Source organism: Coloeus monedula (genome assembly GCF_965178545.1).
Source record: "Coloeus monedula genome assembly, chromosome: 8".
In the NCBI taxonomy this organism is placed as follows: domain Eukaryota; kingdom Metazoa; phylum Chordata; class Aves; order Passeriformes; family Corvidae; genus Coloeus; species Coloeus monedula.
This window is the reverse complement of record NC_138788.1, coordinates 1,157,520-1,178,251: the sequence shown is the minus strand read 5'-3', so window position 1 is coordinate 1,178,251 and position 20,732 is coordinate 1,157,520. Positions and strand designations below refer to the sequence as shown.

The 20,732-nt window shown below is 49.4% G+C and overlaps 1 protein-coding gene across 2 annotated transcripts; it reads left to right on the top strand.

The window, feature by feature from the left end:
• Positions 1–1,558: 1,558 nt before the first annotated feature.
• A1CF (APOBEC1 complementation factor) lies at positions 1,559–20,732 on the top strand (the record flags this gene model as incomplete). 2 transcript variants are annotated; one of them, XM_082286096.1, is made up of 11 exons in its annotated part: positions 1,559–1,657; positions 3,861–3,995; positions 4,208–4,338; positions 5,671–5,909; positions 8,888–9,052; positions 12,228–12,325; positions 13,158–13,428; positions 14,869–15,053; positions 17,142–17,278; positions 18,027–18,160; positions 20,581–20,732. In XM_082286096.1, 11 exons carry the CDS (start codon positions 1,559–1,561, stop codon positions 20,730–20,732), a joined length of 1,746 nt encoding a protein of 581 aa, XP_082142222.1. The 2 variants fall into 2 exon arrangements, with proteins under 2 accessions (XP_082142222.1, XP_082142221.1); XM_082286095.1 differs by having other exon boundaries at positions 14,845–15,053.

Here is a 20,732-nt window from a genome sequence, read left to right as displayed (position 1 = left end):
GAGCCCGAGCGACACGAGGCTGAGATCCCCCAAACAGCCGGGCTCGGGCCCGTTTTTGGTGCTGGGAATAATCCTTTTTAAATTGAAAGCAGCTGTTTAAGTCTTCCAGGGCACAAAGGCAGAGGAGCTCAGGGCAGGTAATGTCCAAAGGTACAGTGGGCTGCCCCAAGCCTTGGCTCCTCCCTCAGTGAACCTCAAAAGCAGCATGTGCTGCTGAAAGGGGTTGGTGTTCAAAGCTGGGTACTGGAAAAGGCTTTTCCTGTTACTTGCACAGAATCGTGACTCAGAAAATCAGCTGTAACCAGACTGCACTTCCCTGCCTGCATTTCCTTACCTGCAGTGCTCACCTTATGTGCAGGGGGATTGTTCAGGGCCTCCTCCCCAAAATCCGGCAGCAGCTCAGGGTGCAGGCAATCCACCTTCCTTCCACCTTCCCAGTCCTCTGGATTTCCCTTCTGCCCAGCATCCCTCCCAGCACCCCATCCCTCTGTGCTCCCAGGGTGCCCCATCCCCCTCTCCCCCAGGCCGCCCCTCCCAGCCCCTTTTGGCCCTGTTTGCTCTCCAGGCAGGCCTGGGAGTTCCCACCTTTCCTTACCTCCACCTTCCCACAAAAAAAAAGCGATTTTAGGCAATAACAACCATGTTGGATGACCGAATTTAGCGTTTCCCTGCATGAAGTCCTTGGTCCCACTGGCCTCCAGCTCTGGCTGCAAGGAGCTGAGGAGGGGCCTGGGTTTGCTCTGGCTGCTGTTCAGCATCAGCCTGAGGCTTCAAGCTCAGCCTTGCACCTAACAGACCCTGTTTGTCTGCCTGGAGCACACAGATGGATTTTGGACAAGCTTGGAGCTCAGCATTCAGGAAAAACAGGGAATCACCAGTAGTGAATCCATCTTATAAAAGTCCCTTTCCCAGTGTGTAGCCCAAGTCAGATTCAGATTTCAGTTTTATGATGTTTTCAGCCCAAACCCAAACCAAAGCAAACAATCTTGAATCAGCCATGACCTGAAACTGCAGCTCTGATTCAAAATGTGTGAACCCAAGGTTGTTCCAGCCCTGAGCTGAGCTAAGATCTGAAGTTCTCCCATGTTCTTTATTTCCGAAAGTAAAAATAGGCCAAATTTGGAGCTAGGTCCTGCTTCTCACAGAGTGCTGGACATGGCTGGTACAAGGTTCCAGTGCCAGCATCACACGAGGCCTGAAGGACTCGTTGTTGTGTACTTAGTGCAGGATTAGGCATAATAATAATTATGTATTTTTTCCTCCTGAGACACCACCAAAAGGCTACAAATTCCCTCTGCACCTCCCCAGCATCTGACTGTGGGTTTAAATGCTGTTTATTTCCATTCAGCAAGGGGGATATTTCTGCTTTTTCCATGGTCTCTGCTGTTCTGTTTTGGGTTTATCTCCAAAATAACTGATTTAGGAAAAGCGACCCTGTAAACTTTCTTGGGAGGGTGGACTTTCTCCTCCCAGCCGTATTAATTGATTTAATTTATCTTAAATTTGATTGCAGTGAGCACCCCTAATTAACCTGATTTTTTGCTGATAATCACTCCCAATGGAATCAAATCACAAATCCGGGGATGGATTGACCGGCACACAGAAAGAAGCCGCCCTCCGTGCATTAATTCAGCGAACGGGATATAATTTGATCCAGGTAGGAATTCACGGTCCCATCCTTTTGTGCAGTGCCCAGCTTCATCCTGAAGCTCCACCGGGGGCGTGAGCAGCGAATCCATGCTCCTGAATCACTCCTTGCTCGTTCCTTTTCCCTCTGTTTGTCTCTCACGCCCGTGCTGACCATCGCTGCGTTGTCTTTCACGGAGCAGGATCCTATTCCTCCAGGAATTTGTTGTTTGATGGGAAATTATGATAAAGGTGGGGGAAGAGCAACCCTGAGCACTGCTAAATTTTGGGAAAGGTCGGGCTTGGTGTCTCAAAGCCAAAGAGAACTCACTGAGCAAAGTTTCAGAGGAGGGATGAGGCGGGAAGTCCGGGCACGTCACCTCATGCGCAGAGCCTTGCGCAGGTACGTGGGAGGCAGGTGCCTCACCTGCCCCAAGGTTTGCTCCCAGTTTGGGCTCCAAGGTCCCCAGGATCCAAACCACCCATGGTTAGGGCAGGTGGAGCCTGGGCGTGACCTTCAACCCCACCTGAGAAAGCCTTTCTTGGCTGACACGACCGAAAGGAGCTCAGCCTTGGAGAGCACAGGGCACTGCCATGCCTGGCCTTGCATCCTGGAAAAAAGAACTGGAAACTCGGGATTTTAGGCAGGTGCAGGCCGTGAACTTTGCCTTGCTTTGCATAGCACTAGAGGGCACAACAGCCCCAAGCAAAACCTGAGATTCCTGGGAAAAAGCACATTCCAGGAGCAGGCCAGCAGCTGCGTTTGGTGCCCTTGAGGAGCCTTTCTGCTGTACCTGACCCATAGGATAAGGGACTTCTCTGTGTCTTGGATTTACTGGGGCTTTCTTAGAGTCACAGGGGTTGGGAGGCTCCTTAAAGCCCTGCTCATTCCAGCCCCATGCCATGGGCAGGGACACCTTCCACTGGCCCAGGTTAATCCAAGCCCTGTCCAAGCTGGCCTTGGAATTATCCTGGTGTTCCGTTTTTCCTCCTGTCACATCTGGCTATAGCTCACTCCTGAACCACAGATTTCAGCCCCCAATCCCCCACAGGCTTCAACAGCTTTCTCTTCTCTTTCTCCTCTTCTTTGACTCCTCTCTCTTCTTCTTTCCTTCTCCATTCCAACCTTGCTATTTTATCTTTTTCTCTTCCCCCCCTCCTAATTTCCCTGTACCTTAGGGATCTTTCTTCCAACCTGTCTATGGGTGCCACCAAACATCTTCTTCCTCAGTGCACACCTGGCTCGTTCATCTTTGGGAAGTGGCTGATGTCCACTTGCCCTCCAGGCACCTTGTCAAGAAGGGTTTGTTGGGGTGCTGCCTTCCAGCCACTGCAACTTGAGGGAAGGCTTTATTTCTTGCTGTGCTCCCTCACACACCAGCTCAGACATAAATTCAAGTGTCCCCAGGACTCCATCACTGCTGAAAACATTGGAAAACCAGGAATGAGCGTGGATAATTCAGGGTGTGTTCTAGGCTCAAGAAAACTAAAAGGGTTTCTGGTATATTCCTATTTTCCCATAAGGATCCCTGTTTGTTTACGTTCCTCTTAAATCAGCTGTACAAGGCATTCGCTTGCCTGGAATAATCCCAGAGTAGGAAGTGACTAAAGAAATGGTCAGGGAGCCAAAAATGGAAAAATTAATGGAGCCACGGCTCCTCTGGGAGCAGGGAATCACTGTAGGGAGAGGGAAGGAGAGATAAGGGAGGGAGGGAAGGAAGGCAGGAAGGCAGGAAGGAAGGAAGGAAGGAAGGAAGGAAACCAAGAAATACAGGAAATAGGATTAAAAATAGGAGAGGAGAACAGAGAGACATACTGAAGAGGAAATACTGACTGGTCTTCACATCTTTGGCTATTATTTGGGGCCAAGATTTGCTCTGTGCCAGAAGGAACTCCTGTGTGGGCCCGTGTCATCCTTGGACTGGATGAAAATCAAGACAAATGATCGATTTGGCAAACATTCCATTACCCAGCCTACAGCTGACACACAGCCCACAGAGATTCCCCTCCCAGAACCAGGAGGATTTCAATTTTCCAGGGAGTTACCTGTCTGCACTTGGACTTTGGAAGTATGCCAGCCTTGGCAGCGGGACACTGCGTTATCCTGGTGAATCCCTGAGGAGCTGATGGGAAGGAGGGTGTCTGCCTCAAGGGTCATTACCAGAGAAGGGGTTGGTTTGATCTACGTTTAAAAACCGACGGCTGAACCTTTCTTTTCTCTTCCTCCATGGCAGGAAAATGGGCAGAGGAAATACGGGGGACCACCACCAGGCTGGGATGGCCCTCCACCGGAGAGGGGCTGTGAGATCTTCATCGGGAAGCTGCCCCGAGACCTCTTTGAGGATGAGCTTATCCCTCTCTGTGAAAAGGTGGGACTTGGTGGCAGCTGCTGAGTTAGTGATGGTCAGAGCTGCATTTCAGGGCTGACCTGAGCTGATTCCAGGGCCAGGCTGGGCAGGGCTTGGAGCAATCTGGTCAGTGGAAGGCGTCCCTGCTCATGCAACTGGAACTGGGTGTGCTTTAGGATCCCAGTCCTCTCTAACCACTGCCACCTTGCTGACAAATCGCTCTCACTTGGCAGATTGGCAAAATCTATGAGATGAGGATGATGATGGACTTCAATGGCAACAACAGGGGCTACGCCTTTGTGACCTTCTCCAGTAAACAGGAGGCCAAGAATGCAATAAAGACACTCAATAATTACGAAATCAGGTAAGCATGGCAAACACCCTCACAGCAGCTTTAAATCGCATGTATCTCTCTGTTTTGGCATGTAAGGGTATTTTTCCTGGCAGCCCAGAGCAAGGTTATTGAGATCCTTGAGGGGAAGTCTCCTCCAGTCTCCCTGTGCAGGGACTGCTCAATAAAGTCAACATCCTTCACAGGAAATTTCTTCCTCACAAGAAAACAGCAAAAAAAATCTATCAGAACATTGGGAAAAAATATTCTGCTTTGGATCAAATTAACTTTCCCCTAACCAGTGCTGTTTATTATGTTCCCCCCAGGTTGTTTGTTGTTGATTTATTCTATTCACAGTCTCCCTCGTGACAGATTCTGTAGATATGTTCTGGGAGATGGAGCAATTGCAAAAGATGGTGAAATAGGATGGAAACCAACTGGCAAAACAGAGCCATTTCCTAATAGAAAGGAACAGAAAAAGCCCTCATGTTAGTGACTAAAAATTGGGAACAAAACACCCAGCAATCAACAACAGATGGGCCCATCAGTATGTGTTGGTTGGATTTCAACCACACGAAATGTTTTTTGCCAGTTCAAAGTGGGATGAGTTGATGCCTTTGGTTTATCCCAAAAGGTTTTTAAGCATTCTGGCAATTGCACAGCTTACATTTTTGCTTTTAAGAAAAATAGATGGGTGGTGAACTGCTTTGAGCAGCTCACAGGGCACACAGAGGGCTTGGAGATGTCATTTGCAGCAGAGGTTGGAAGGTCTTAGGGATCAGGCTTCATCCACCTCCAGCTCCTCCACTTCCTTCCCTGGTTCCAAAGACTCCTCTAAAGAAGTTTTGCACTTCTCCAGACCTGTAAGAGATAGTGTGACCCCATAGTGGTGAATAAAGGAAGTTTTTGCTTTGGGGTCTTCACAACAGCTGCCATCAGCAAGTCCCCAGATGGTGCCTCTCCATGACAAGGGGTTTTCTTTCCCCAGAACCTCAGTAAGGAGGTGAGTGGGAAACCACAAGCCGCTGGTGAACACAAGAAGTCCTGGCTTACACTGGTGACAACACAGGGACCTGGGGTGGTGGGTGCAGTTGCCTGGTGGCAGCAAAAGGGAGAATCCCTGGAAGGAAAAGCAAAACTGGGCTTTGGTTTCTCCCTCAAACCCTTCATTTCAGCTGTGCTGCCTGGCTTTGATACCAGATTTAGCAGAGTGGCAGCTTTTGCGCCGAGCAAGGGCACTGGAATATCCCAAAGAACGGCTGGCACCGAAGCCTTGTGTTTGGCCTTGTGTTTTGGGCCAGAAGAGGGGCTTTGCTTTAACCTTCCCCTCTCTTGGCTCCCGACAAAGCAGCTCTGTTGTTCCAGGAACGGGAGGCTCCTGGGGGTGTGTGCCAGCGTGGACAACTGCCGCCTGTTCGTGGGGGGCATCCCCAAAACCAAGAAGAGGGAGGAAATCCTGGCAGAGATGAAGAAGGTCACGGACGGCGTCGTGGACGTCATCGTCTACCCCAGCGCAGCCGACAAAAGCAAGAACAGGGGGTTTGCTTTCGTGGAGTACGAGAGCCACCGGGCAGCAGCCATGGCCAGGAGGAAGCTGCTCCCAGGTCAGCAGATGTGGGGAGGGGTGGCTTCAACGCAGGGGTCACCTCGTGCTGTGGTGACAACGTCTCCAGGGGAGCCAGGAATCCAAGGAAGTGAACGTGGCTGAGTTTTCTGCCCTCAGAGAGCAGTCTTCTGCCAGAGACACCCAGAGCCAGGAGGTTCCCCAACACAGCATGGGGTGCAGGGGGTGGGATTCGCTGCAGCTCCTGCTGCAGCACCACGCTGATGATCCATGCTCGTCATCAGGAGAGCTTTTTATAAATTTTTTTGTTGAAAATCCAGCCAGATGGATTTAGCTGCGTGTATCCATTCAGCTCTGCTGTGGGGAGTGCTTTGTCCTGTGCTTGTCTTGGGTTAAACACAAAACACAGCCTCAGTTATGGCCCCTCAGGGAGAATCACTCAGGAAGGCATCCGAGAGCCAATTCAGGCTGGAGAATGGACTGAAAATGGATATTTTGGCAAAAAAAGCTTGGAGTGAGGAATTGCTTTAGAGGAAATCTCTGAAATTCAGCACTGGGGGACGGCCAAAGAGCGTTGTGAAGGAGAGAGGGGTTTAGCCGGTATTAGGTGAGGAAGTCACTTAACTTGAAGTGCATTTGCAGGGATTTCACCAATTTTCTCTTGTTTTCTTATGCTCCTGCACTGCCTTGTTGAGCACAGCTCACTTGCTGGTGAAAGCACCCAGCAAACCTCAGGGTTTGAGATTTGTTCATAACCACCAACCTTCTTTCGCCTGTTTTCTACAACAGCCCATGAAATATCCTGCACAACTGAAATGCTTTTTTTTCTTTTTTCTCACGGTGAAAAAAAGGAAACATGATTTTGAGCAATGAATTCGCTTTGCTATTGGGAGATCTCTCATGCTGACAACTTTTCCTTTTATTCTGCATTTTCTGCTTCAGTTTAAGCATCTCCCTGATGGTGGGAGCACATTCTGTGCTTCAGCACGACTTTTCCATGGATTTTATGAGGAAAAGGAAGGCGGGAACAGGCAGAGCACTTAAAATCCTGAGCAAAGACAGCGAGACAGATGGAAGGAACTCAGAGTCCTGAGCAGACGTGTAATGCGTGAGGGACTTCCAAGTTAGGGACATCTCAGTAAACAATTTAGGGAATTTCAAAGGTGTGAGCAGGAGCCAGGGTCTTCTGATGTCTCAAGCATATGGCAGGAACCGGAAAAAATTTCCAAGGCAGAGCCAAATGTGTCTCCAGCTGATGAGAGATTGAATATCATTATCAAGATACTTCCTTTAAACTGAACCTCGCTGCTCTTCGACGGAGCTCTGTAGAGGAAATGCTCAAAAATGGAGAGTTTTTATAAAAAATTCAATTTTGTCCTGTCTCCTGGCTAAACAACAGGGTGGAGATAGCCTGGGTCTCAGCAAGAGGCACCAAGCTTAGCTCTTTGCTGCAGGTCAGCCAGGTAATTATGTACACCCTTGGAATGAGAACAGCAATTGAGAAAGGGGCACAGACCCGTGAGCAGCCCTGCCTTTATCTCTGTCACTGACAGCTCAGATCTGTGCAGTGCTGAGAGCTGAACAGCAGCTCAGCCTCACTCCACAAATCCCAGCTCATTCACGAGGGATTCCGAGGGAACAGCACCTTTCCATTTAGTTTGACCATTTACACTTCCAGTAAGCCTCCAAATTCTATCCTCACCCTCTTGTTTTGGAGCTCGACCCCTTCTTGAATGGGTTGTCCAAGCTGAGATGCCTTTTTAGATGTTTTGCAGGATTTTCTTTGTCTCCTCAGCTGCAAATGAGTGGTTTAGGTCACTTAAAGAATCACCAGCAAGGCCTGAGCAAAAGCAGGTTTAATATAAATTTGTGAGGGCACAAAAGGGTTTGATGGCAAGGGTCACTCTAATACCCACTATACAGATAAAGCAGACAAAGAAAAATCAGATTAAAGCAATTTTGAATGATTCACATGGAGGCCAGGGAGGCAAAAGGGTGAGGAGGGAAAAAATAAGGGACTCAAAGGGTTGAGTCCCGACAGAATAAATCCCCTTGCCAAACTCAGCCTCAGACTGGCTCAACAGTTTAGGTCTAAATAGTTTATTATTCCTAACAATATCTAATCATGCTTTATCATTCATAACAATATCTAATCAACTCAACACTAGCAGCTCTTAATAAACTGACTAATTTGACACCTCTAAAGCGATTCAGTAGAATTTTCTATAAGCGCAACAGAACCATAAATCTGACTTAACCAAAATTTGGCTCCATGACACGTCTAAAATGGCAGCCTCGGTAATACACACACCTGCAGACAGGAGGAAATATGGACCTGTGAAAATTCCCCTGGAGTTCAGGGAAAGTCTCCCATCAGGTGCCTTTGAATCTGGAGCTGAGCCTCGAGGAGTGGGGGCACCAGCCCAACTCCATCACCAGCATTCAGCAATGTGATTTACTTGCTCTTTTCCTTCCCTGCCCCTCAGCAGCTCAGGCCAGTGCACACACAGCCCCTGGGTTTACCCTCCACACCCACACCCTGGTTTATGCCCCAGGACTTTTTGTGTCCCTCCTTTCTCCTGCTGCAGCTTCAGCCGAACGACTTCAAGCACACACAGAGACATCCTTGCTTTTGCTACTTTATTTCATCCCGCTGGCACTTCAGGATCCCTGTTCTGGTATCGAGGGAATGAAACTTTGGGGGCCAGAAGGGATTTTTACGAGTGCATTAAAACAGCTCCTTTAGGGAGCACTCCAGGGAATGCAGGCTTTAAGTGAATTATTCCATATTTTCACTTCTTTCAGTTCTGGAGGCTCCCCAGGTATTTGCAGGAGGACATTCCGAGTGTGACCATCTGCTTTTGGGAGGGAGCTGATGCAGCAGCAGTGCTTTGGGCTGGGAAGGCTTTTTATTTTGGTCTCATTTGTAGAATTGGGCCTGTTGTGCTGTGCAATAGAGCATGAGCAGGAGGAGAGGAAGCAGAGCCCCCAGCACTGACCCTGCCCGTTCCCTTGCAGGAAGGATCCAGCTGTGGGGACACCCCATCGCCGTGGACTGGGCAGAGCCGGAGGTGGAGGTGGATGAGGACACCATGTCCTCAGTGAAAATCCTCTACGTGAGGAACCTCATGCTCTCCACCACCGAGGAGACCATAGAGAAGGAGTTCAACAACATCAAACCAGGTAGGAGCCCACGGGTGCCGTGCCTCCGAAATAGGTGCTGCAAATGGAAATATTTCTGCATTCCTGAAATGCCAAAAGAGATGAAAATAGCTGTTTGTCTGCTGTGAAATGCCACAAAAACTGTCATCAGGCTGAAGGCTCCCACCCAAAATGCCATCCCCTTAAGGGCTGCTTAATTCCCAGCTACAGCCACTATGAAGGAGGATGGCTGGCAGCTGGAAGAGACCCAAAGTGCTGCATGGGGATGCCCTGTGCCATCCAAATGCTTTGGACTCATTCAGTCTTTCTTAAAAAGAGTTGGTGAAGCAGCTGGGTGACTTCAGCATTCTTCTGTGGCAAGGGATGGTGATAAAAGTGGAGTGCTTTAGCACAAATCCTTTTTATCTGATCTATCTAAATTCTGAATGCATTTTCATACATCCCCCCCAGTCCTCGTGTAAATCAGTGAATAATTAGTGCTTTACATTTAATTCAATATTCCTTTGTGGCATATCTTACATGCACTTAGGGTGAGATTTTTCAAAAAAAGCAAGGGGATTAGTTGGGAATAAAAATCCTGCTGGCTTTCAAAGGAGATTTTACTTCTGAGTTGCTCCAGCTTTAGGAAATTCCACCCAAAACCAACAAAGTAAAAATAACCCGTTTCTGCAGCTCTGCAAGCCACGCAGTCCATTAGGCATTAGGGACTGATGCTTGGCAATGTGAAATCTCCTTTCATCTCATTCCTGTTAACTTCCTTCTATTAATTTTTTAAAATACACTGTAGAGCTTCATTTTTCTTCCACTAACTTCTCATTTCTGCCCTGCACGTGCCTTTTTCTGGACTAGGCTGCAATGCAAAGGTCTTCACGAGGTTTCCTTGTGTCCTTCCAGCGTTTCTGGCTCATACTATTAGCCACCATCGAGTTGTTGCAAACCCCATTTTACCCCTGAGTTAAATTTATGTTATCCCACTCTCTGAACTGTTTCCTTCTTTTATTTACCCAGTTTTGCTCCCGAGCTTTGAACAAGCTCACACTCCCCAGAAACACATTTGCAGCCTTTTGACACTTTGGTAACAGTCATCTGTTTTGCTCCTGAGAAGTTTTCCACTACAACAACAGAAGTTCTGCATCATCTTTTGTTTTCCCTTTATCATTTCAGTGTTCCTGTTGGAATTTTTTTTTTTTTTAATGGACAGCTTTTATTTTGGTGGCTGAAATCAGGAATGGGTGCATTAGAGCAGCAAAAACTTTCAGCTTTGGGGAGAGAGAATGCAGTTAAAGTTCCAGTGAGACCAAAAAAGGCAGCAAGGATCTGAAATTATTTATTGCCCTGTCTTGGTTCTCTGCCTCACTCATCGAGCCACATTTCAGCGCCACTTTCCTGAGATTACCTTGGATCCAGGGCATTAAGAAGCTGTTTTGACATCAACAAGTCATCCAATAAAAAATGATCCAGAGGTCTCCATGCCACAGCAATTGCCACATCCCTGAGTGTTCCACAGACAGGACCAGGAATGCTGCTTGGGCTCCTCAAGCTGGGCTCTTGTACGAGTATCAGCCCTTAAATCTGTGCCAAATTCCCAGCCTGATGACTTCTGTAGAGCTGTCTCACTGGAAAGCCCTGCCCTTGCTCCCTGGGGATCCCAACAAAATTCCTCCTGCCTGGTAGAGCTCCCTGCAGGAAGACTGTGCTCTCCTGGTGTGCTGGAGGGACAGTGCTCCCTCTGGGATATCCCATGGATGGGCTCTCCTTGGAGCCGACCCACGGCTGGGTACCACATTGCTTTGCCCAGCAGAGGCAGAAGCAGGGAAGAGAAGAATTTTTGGCTCAGGATTGGTGTCCTGGAATGCTCTCCAGGAGGCAGAAGCGCAGCAAGTTCGTTAAAGCTTCCACAAAGCATCAGCATGTAACTCCCAGAACTTCAGGCTTGGAAAATCACCCTCTGTCCCTGAAGGACACAAAGTGCTGCTTTACCATCCCTGTGTCATTCCAAGACGTGCAGCCTGCTCGGGTTATAGGCTGGGACAGGCTAATTTCGCCCTCTGCAGCTCCTAATGACTCCCCCCGAACACCAAAGAAATTCATTTTCTTCTGCATTTTTCCTAAGTAAGTGCTTTTTGTGGCAACATGACATTTCCCTGTGCACCTGTTCAGCTTTAGGAGGTAAGAAGCCAACAGAAGGGTTGTTCAGCATCCCTTAGCCGCACTTCCAAAGGATATTTTGGGGATTTTACAGGAGGCTGGGCTGGCTGATGTTGTGCTTCCCAAGCCACAGGAGCAGAGAAGATGAAGAATTAAAGAAATGGTTGAAGGCTGGGCCATGGGGAACAGGACTGGTGGGGTTATTCTGGGGACAGACTCCTCAGTGCAGAGTTCCTGGCAGCAGAGCAGCTGGCAAGGGAGAGGGAAAACCGTGGAGGATGGACTTAGAAAAGAAGAACAAGAAGCCATTTACATTTGAATTTCTTCGGGTAAATTTGGTGTAGGAAAGATTCAGGCTGGAAGAAAGATTCTCCAGCCCAAGCCTGCTCCCAGCAGGGCCAACCCTCAGGTGCAGAGTCTGACTGGGGCCATTTCCAGGTGAATTGGGGCATCCAGGGAAGCCCTGCTGACACAGGAAAGGCTGTTTCCTAGGGAGAGCCTGTTTCTTGGGGAGAGAGCTGCTGCCCCATCAGTCCCAGCCCATCCCAGTGCCCTGGGCTGCTCTGTCCTGGGCAGGGCTGGCTGTTCATTCCTCCTGAGCATCCTGAGCTGGTGTTTAGGATAAAAGCCTCCTCATGGTATGGCAGAAGCATTAGCGTCCCTGCAGCTGCCTCCAATGCATGTACAAAAGCAGGGAGATGGGGATCACATGGGGATGTTCCCACAGCTGGTGCATGGTCTGTCACAGAACGGAGATGCAAGACCAAAAGAAAGGTTTGGACAGGAGAAAACCTCTCCACTTTAATGGGAAACTTACTGGTGTCTGATCCCAAAACCTTCTAGTTTGCCTTGAAATGCTACAACCTCTCTCTATTGATTTTCCTGTGGAATATACATCCAAAGAGGTAAGGGGACACTGACCTCTTTTTCTTCTACTCTTGCTCAGCCTTTGCTCTCCAGGGGCTCACAGCCTGACGGAACTGCTCTTTCAGGTCTCTGTTTTCTGACTAATCCCCATTTCCCACTAATATTCCAATGTTTTCCACAGGTGCAGTGGAGAGAGTAAAGAAAATTAGAGATTACGCCTTTGTGCACTTTAATAAAAGAGAACACGCAGTGGAGGCCATGAAAGCCTTGAATGGGAAGGTAACGCTGCTGTAAATGTTAATTTCTGGGGCTTGGGTGCAGTATTTTATACAAAGCCACCTGCTTTATTAGCTCCATACCCTCCCAGAGGTGTTATCCCGGTTTTCTCTTTGCTGGTTGCTTTTATGCTCCTGAATTTGTTTTTCATCAGCTCTGTTGTACACAAACGATTCATTTTGGCTCCTTGTATTTGTGCTAAGTGTTTGCCTGGCTCTAGCTCACTGCTCAGACAGAAAAAAAGCAGGAAAAGCTGAAAGAAGAGCTAGGAAAGGAGGGGTTGCCATCCCCCCTGGCTCACACTCACATCCTTGTTCCAGACTGCCAACAAAAACACTGGCAGGGCAGCGTGTGAATAGCAAACTGGGACAAACGAGGTCAGCCCAAACATCTGCTCCAAACTGAGATGAGGATTTGCGAGGAGGCTGCTGTATTTAGCCCTTCTCGCACTGCATGTAATTCACTGTAGAGCCAGAGCTGTTCCCAAAGAGGTGTTAACCCCACTCCTATTTTTAGTGCCGCTGCTGTTCTTGGGAGCACGCGGAATCTCGCCGGCTTACGAGCTGCTTTGCGGGGAAGCGAAGCCTTTTGAAGGCTTTGCTGAAGGAGCCTCTCCCAGCTGGGGCCAGGGCTGGGCGCTCTCAGGTTAAACTTTCACCCAGCCAGTGCCGCCTTCCACCCGTGTGAGGGAGATTTGGGGCTTTCTTGGGGTGGGTTCCTCCATCTTCCCATCCCATTAGGGCGCGGGGGCAGTTGCTCCACAGGTGGGATTTCCATGGAGCGCTTTGCCCACTTAACCCCTGTGCTTGTGCCGTGCTCTCTCCCCGCCGCGAAGGTGCTGGACGGGTCCCCGATCGAGGTGACGCTGGCCAAGCCGGTGGACAAGGACAGCTACGTGAGGTACACGCGCGGCACGGGCGGCAGGGCGCCGGTGCTGCAGGGGGACTACACCTACACCCTGGGCCACCTGTACGACCCCGCCGCCGCCTACCTGGGCGCCCCGGTCTTCTACGCACCCCAGGCCTACGCGGCCATCCCCAACCTGCACTTCCCCACCGCCAAGGGGCTCGGCACCAGGAGCATCCTCCGGCCCCCCTCCATCCGAGGTAATTCCCCTCGCGCCCACGCTCGGCCAAGCATCCCCTCCCGGGAGCCAGCGGCTGCTCCCAGGCGTGTGCCGGTGACATTGGCTTTGCCCCAGCTCCTGGATCCCTCTCAGAAAGGGATGGAAAACACGGGGTTTAGGCTCTGTCTTTCCCAAAGGCAATATTCCAGCTGAAAAAAAATAACCATTGTCCTGGAGAGACCTTCCAGGTTGCTCTCAGTCCAGTGTAAATAACCCACGAATCCTCCTGGTTTTGCCCCAGCAGGGAAGACCAAATAAAACACTTTTCCTTTCTCCCCTTCAGAGCCAGCTCCCACAACCAGCTGTCACCACCACCACTCTGTTTCCTCTTTGCTTTGAAGGTTGCAGGGAAAATTTTACCAGTCCTGGTGTTTTCTGACCCAAAGCTATGGAGTTTCCCAAGGAGGGCACGTTGACCTGCTGCGGTGTAGGGAAGCAGCGCTGAAACCAAGCAAACCATTGTGTGCTCTGGGAGGTGGAGGCCTGTTTTGGGGGATTGTTAACTTTAATAATAATTAATTCAATTAATCCAATCTATGAATAAAAGAGTATTTCTGGAAACTCTTGGGTCACCGTGCCTGGGGCCAAATCAAATCCCCACACTCAGGCCCCCCCAAATTAAACGTCAATGCAGACATCATTTGGTACATACAGACATAAGTTTGGGGCTAGCAAAGAAATAACTTTGTCATATGATCTTCCTTACAAAGATGATGCCTTGTGTCCCCAGGCCCAGTCCCACAGCAGGCTGGGACCCTGCGTGGCACCCTGGTAGGCCTGGCAAGGATCATGGTGGCCAATTTTTCTCCCTTCACCAGGAAGGAGACAAGGCAGCAGGAATATCCCTTGTTGCTCAAGTTTTTCCCCACACAAGTGAACCAGCTCTTCTGAAGGTTGCATTAGGAAAGGAGAGGATGTGATAACCCCCCACCCGTCTCTTGCCTCATTTTCTCCCCCAGACTCCCAAGTAGGGTTCCCTGAGGAAAAAATGGAAGAGAAATGGGGGACAACCAAAAAGGATTTTTGTTCATATAAGGATGAAATTGTGTAAGCCACAAATTCAAAAAGGTGAAATTACACTGGTGGGTAACAAAAGATGCCAGCTGTCCCCTCTCTGCCTTCCAGCTACAAAGCTGGGTAAAAAGCTGTCCTGAAATCAAAACTGCCCAGAGAAGATGGAAAATGGGCAGAAAGAAGCAGTTTCTCCCCAAAACCCCTCACCTATCCAAGAACGGGTGTCAGTGTCGAACCTGTGTTATTCCACCACCAGGCTGTGGGGCCTCCTGCCCACCTGCTTCCCAATCCCAGCAAGCGGGGCTAACTTTTCCATTTCAGCAAGAATCAGGGTCCTTTTTCCCGTGATTTGATTCAGTTTAATGCCTTCTTACATTCCTAGAAATTTACATGAATGTACCTGTAGGGGCTGCGGGCGTCCGAGGCCTGGGAGGCCGCGGCTACCTGGCGTACCCGGGCCTGGGGCGCGGATACCACCTCAAGGGAGACAAGAGGGGAGAGGAAAAGCTCTACGACCTCCTGCCAGGGATGGAGCTCACCCCCATGAACCACGTCACGCTAAAGCCCCAAGGGATCAAACTGGCCCCTCAGGTATGTGCCCCAGAAAGAGCGTCCATGGCCCAAGGGTTGTGTTGGGAAAACGGGCCCCTCGTTGAATCTGCGCCAGGGCCTGGTAAATAAATCCATCCTTGTGTCTCAAAGGACATGAAAAAATGGGCACTAGCGGTTGCATCTTGCAATATCCAGCTGCCTTGCCCACTCTCATGGAATCAGGGAACGGTTGGGGTCGGAGGAGACCTTTAGGGTCATCACTGGCCTTTGAGGAGAGTTGTCATAAACGCCTTAATCCAGTTCTGGCTGTTGCGCCATAAAAGCACCGCGGGTAAAGGAATTCCCACCCATGATGGGTTTGATACAAAAAATGCATCACCTGGGGCTTCACCAAGGGACAGTGCACATGTATAGAAAAATAATGCACATTTGCAAATCGTTTATGGGGAAAGAGGTGTTGACATAACCCAGCCTAGCGCAGAGACTCTGCTGGCTCAGGGGGGCCTTGCATTTGGTTGTGCATGTTGATGCAGATGGATGGATGAGGGCTGAGGGGAAATCCAGAATAAATTCCCTGAGTTTCTGAATGTCCAGCTCTGACAGTAGCTCTTTTCCCCTTACATTGTCCAGAGCAACACAAGAAACCAGCTCCACACTGACTTTTGGAGCCTTTTAACATTTCAATTTCCACAGCATCCAGTTTGCCAAAGTTTATGAAAACATCCATGTTTTCTCCCAGAAAACTGGATAGTGGGATTTTTTTCCCTCCTGCAGAAGTCCCCTTACTCTATTTTGTCAGAGAATCACAGAATCACAGAATGGTTTGGGTTGGAAGGGACCTTAAAGCTCACCCAGTTCCAGCTCATGCCATGGGCTGGGACACCTTCCACTAGAGGTGTGAAATCCCTGGAATGGTTCTGCAGGGCCTTAGGGCAGGTGAAATTCATTTTTATAAAACCGAGCTATAAAGGAGTCGGGGCAGCGGGGAACGAGTGTTGGCACAGTGAGAAAATGAACTATCGTAATTGAGAACTGAACTACATGATGAAGCATTTCACACTGCAAGACACTGAGCTGCAGCTGCAGCTGTGGTGGCAAAATTAAAAGCAGCACTGAGGTTTCGATTTTACATTTTAATTTTAAATCCATTGAAGCCTAAGCTGTAAATGAGGTAGACCACAGCAAGACTTCAGGGTGACCTCATTGTGGCCTTCCAGTGCCTGAAGGGGCTGCAAGAAAGATGGAGAGAGACTTATGGAGAGAGACTTTGCAAGGGCCTGGAGTGACAGGACACAGGGAATGGCTTCCCAGTGCCAGAGGGCAGGGACGGATGGGATACTGGGAAGGAATTCTTGACTGTGAGGGTGGGAAGGCCCTGGCATGGGTTTTTCAGAGAAGCTGTGGCTGCCCCTGGATCCCTGGAAGTGTCCCAGGCCAGGTCAGAGCAACCTGGTTTAATGGAAGGTGTCCAAACCCAGCTGGGACAGCACAAAGGCAGTGGGTTAAAAACCCTGGGATCCAAAGCCAAAGCAGGAGTGTTTCTGGACAGCAATTCCCAATTACCAGAGGATCAGCTGTGCTGAGGGCAACGTGGTTCAGCCTTTCAAAAGCTGCAATCGCCTGTTGAAGCCCGTGGAATTAATTGGATGGAAACACACCCTTTTTTCTTCTTCAAAAGAAGCCTCTTTGGACTTGTAGTGCTCTGTAACCCACTAAGCCAGGGAGGCAGCAGAGCAGAGAAGATGAATGCAACCCAAGTTTCTTTAGTCCTCTGAAACAGAAGTCCGTGAGACAGAGTTCCTGAGGAGGATTCAAAGAAAACCACACTGAAATAATCCAGCCAGCAAAAGGACACAGATGCCCAATTAAACAGGGAATAATTCCAGGAATTAGATGGATCTTGAAGTATAAAGCGTTTAGATGAGTCTTACACTTCAAGGTGGATGCAGTATCCTGTCCACCACTCATTTTGTATTTTTTGCTAAGCTTTGAGGAACCTGCCAGGACTCCCTGAAAGCCCTCTGAGGGAAGGCAGCTGCTCAGCACAGGAGCTGGAGCTGGGTGAGGAGGCTTCTGCACAGCAATTAACCCCAGCACAAATCCGTTTTTTTTTTTTTCCCCTTCTAGATCTTAGAAGAAATCTGCCAGAAAAACAACTGGGGACAGCCCGTGTACCAGCTGCACTCTGCCATCGGCCAGGATCAAAGACAGCTCTTCCTCTACAAAATCACCATCCCTGCCCTCGCCAGCCAGAACCCCACCATGTACGTCATTTTTGGAAGGTTTCTGAGGCTTAGGCTTTATTTTTTTAAATTCTCTTTTAGCTAACAGCTGTCCTCAAAGTCACAATTGCACAGATCTCCATTTCCTTTTATTTTAAGAAATATTTATTAAATATACTTTAGAATATTGATTAAATGGGCAGATTTATATATTACATATGTTTGTATAATTATATATATAAATACTTCTTAAAAAAAGTATAGGGAGAAAAACCTCCACAAACCATAATTAACTGCTGACTGCTGTGCTTGGTGCTCTCTCTGCTGGTGCAAACACTACAGAAAGCCAGACACAATCAGGCAAAAGGGTGCTTTTTTTGTACAAAACGAAAGCAAATGATAGCCCTTGTGGGGAAATTAAGGAACATGCTGATATTTCAGCTCCAAATATGATCCTAAACACTTCTGACCTAAACCACTGTTTGCTGGGTATTGTAAAGAAAAAACCCAGCCTGGGTATTGTAAAGAAAAAGCGCAGCAGGGGTTGTTTTTGGATTGCAAAAGCACAACAAACTCTGCAAGGACGTCGTGTCCAAACCGAGAGCCGGGGTCGATAACCTCGGCGAGGAACCAGAGTGCTCGGGGACGAGCAGCCCTGTTAATGCACGGGCACAGGGAAGCAATGCTTCCATTTGCTGAGCGGGATGATGCCAGCTCTGAGTGGATCACAGCATCTCGCAGGAAAGCCCTGGGGAAAGCAAAGCCAGCTCACTTTGTGCTGTCCTCACAGACACCCCTTCACGCCGCCCAAGCTCAGCGCCTACATCGATGAGGCCAAGACCTACGCGGCAGAGTACACCCTGCAGACCCTGGGCATCCCCGTGGAGGGGGCAGAGGTGCCACCTGCAGCGCCACCTTTTCCAGGTATGGGCAGGTCTGTACAGCAAAGGGATCCTGCAATGTCGTTTTGCCTGCTGCTTCCTTGTGGGTGTGAAGAATGAAGCAGGTTTTGGCCACCGAGGGCCGGCCTGGTTGTGCTCCCACAGAGTGGCTCGTGTTACTTGTGTGTCTGACATCTTTATCGGAGAATTCCAGACTGGTTTGGATCGGAAGAGACCCTAAAAGTCACATAATTCCACCCCCTGCCATGGGCAGGGACACCTTCCACTCTCCCAGGGTGCTCCAAGCCCCATCCAAGCCCCTGGCACTTCCAGGGATCCAGGGGCAGCCACAGCTTCTCTGGGCACCCTGTGCCAGTTTATGGCCTATAAGGGATTTTATCTCTATCCCAGGACTGCCCAGATTTTTGTGTCCATGCCCCAGAGCAACTCAAGCTGGGAGCACTGGGTTGCGGGGCTCTGCTCCAACCCCAACCCCTCAGGTCAGTGCCCCAGGTGGGACTGTGTCCAGGGGAGTTGGAGCAGTGTCCAAGGGCAGGGAATGCCGACATCGAGAGGCCCATCCCGGCTCCACACCTCCCCTCCCCTCCTCCCAGTTTGTGAATGCCTCCTTCAACTGGGAGCCCCAGAAACTACACAGGATGCAAAGCTGGCGTCCCCAGTGCCACATCTGGGGTGAGTCCCCTCCCTGGCCCTGATGCCACCGGGGTGGAGGAGATCCTCGTCCCTGCAAGGACACAAGGCTGATGAATTCACGGGCCCTCCGTCCTCCCCCAGCACCCCCAGCTCCTCCTGAACCAACACATACGGTTTCATCTGCCAAAAAAATGACACAGCCATGAAAGTTTGGATGTGATCCCAGCTCTCACACCCCCGTGGAAGGTTTTTCTCCCACTTTGAGAATTCATACTCACGAGCTCTTGCAACAGCCCGAAACTGCTTGGGAAGTCATGGAAAACACAGGAATTACATTTGCTGTGCTTTCCAGCATGACGGTAGCTCCGATGGAGAGGCAGCACCACGTGCCAAGCTGCACATGAGAAACGCATTAGTCAGTACTACTGAGTTGTTTGGAGTGTCTCAAGGATGGATTAAAAAAATAAAAAATAAAAAATAAAAAATCTATCCGGCTTCCTGCCACAGGAGTCCGCAAAAGCCACAGAAAAATCAATTTGTCTGGGCTTGTGCAGCTTCCGCAGCGTGGAAACCAAATGGGCTCTTTATTGAATCCAGCCCTCACTTACTGCTTAATTAGCATCTCTCCTTTTCTTTCATCCACCCTTATTTATTTGTCTCGGGAGCTTGGCAAATGGACACGCACTGAAGTTGCTGCTTGCAGCACGCACTGGTCCTCGGTCAGGGCTTGCTAAAGCTCAGCTCAGGCCGTGCCCAGGTCGCAGCTCATTTCTCTCCTGATGGTGGCAGATGTGCCTTAAGTCCCAGCTTTCTCAACTCCTGCTTGAAACGTTGCATCTGGCTTTGCTGATGCAAAGAAAATACTCTGGACAGCCACAATATTCCAATTGTAAGGAATTCCTCATGTTTTTCCCCAAAGTGACACCTCTGGTGAGGCAACGTGTGCTCCCTGTCGCCCGGTATTTCCATTCCCCCACCAAGAGGACCTTGGCTCTGGCTGACGTTGAGTTGATCCCATTGCCCACCTGGTCAGACAGGATCCTGGGAGATGCAGTTTGGCAGCAGAGCCTGGTCCAGCAGATCCGATGGATAGCCCAGCTGCTCTTCCCAAATTTAGGCTTTGTCTTGACTCTCGATTCTTTTACAACAAAACACTGCGGTCTGGTTGACGAGCTGCTATGGCCCGCCTTCAGAGGAGCCAGCCCCAAATGATGCTGCTTTCCCAGTGATTCATTCTCAAACAGCAACATTTACATCTTCCCATGGAAAATCTGGAAGTGTTGAAACCACATTTTCCATTAGAAACCGATGGGAAAAAACCAAAAAATCCTGTCTACTAAATATTTTCTCCCTGCTGTTGCCTTGAGGGGGTTTCCCTACCATGGCTGTCCTAAACTGTCTGTATGTTGGCTGTGAAGGGATCAGAGCTATATTTTCTCCATGAATCCTGCCCAAATCTCCCCTATTTTAGGTTGTTTCCTTGCCCTCCTCCTGCCATACAGGGGGGGATATGTCCAGAGCACCATTAGCTCAGAAATAACCAAAACCTGAGGAAAAAATATTCAGCAGAGAGGGGCGTGTTTCCAGCACCGCGCTTAACAAATCAGGGGTGAGGAAATGCTTCCATTTTCCTGTGAATCATTTCATTTCTTTACATTATTCCCACTAACAAACTCACTGCTGCCTGAGTCATTCCCATCAAAAGTTGTCCCATCAAAACTTTCCAGGCCATGGTGAGCTTGGAACGGATTTTCACTGGGAATGGACAAGTCACTGATCCGTGGGTTTTCCTTCCCTTTTTTCCTTCAGGATACACCATTGCTAATGCAGCTGCCACTGTCACAGCCACTCAGCTCAAGCAGGCAGTGACAATGGGACAAGATTTGGCCACGTACGCCACCTATGAAGCCTATCCTGCCTTCGCTGTCGCCACACGGAGCGACGGCTACGGAGCCTTTTAA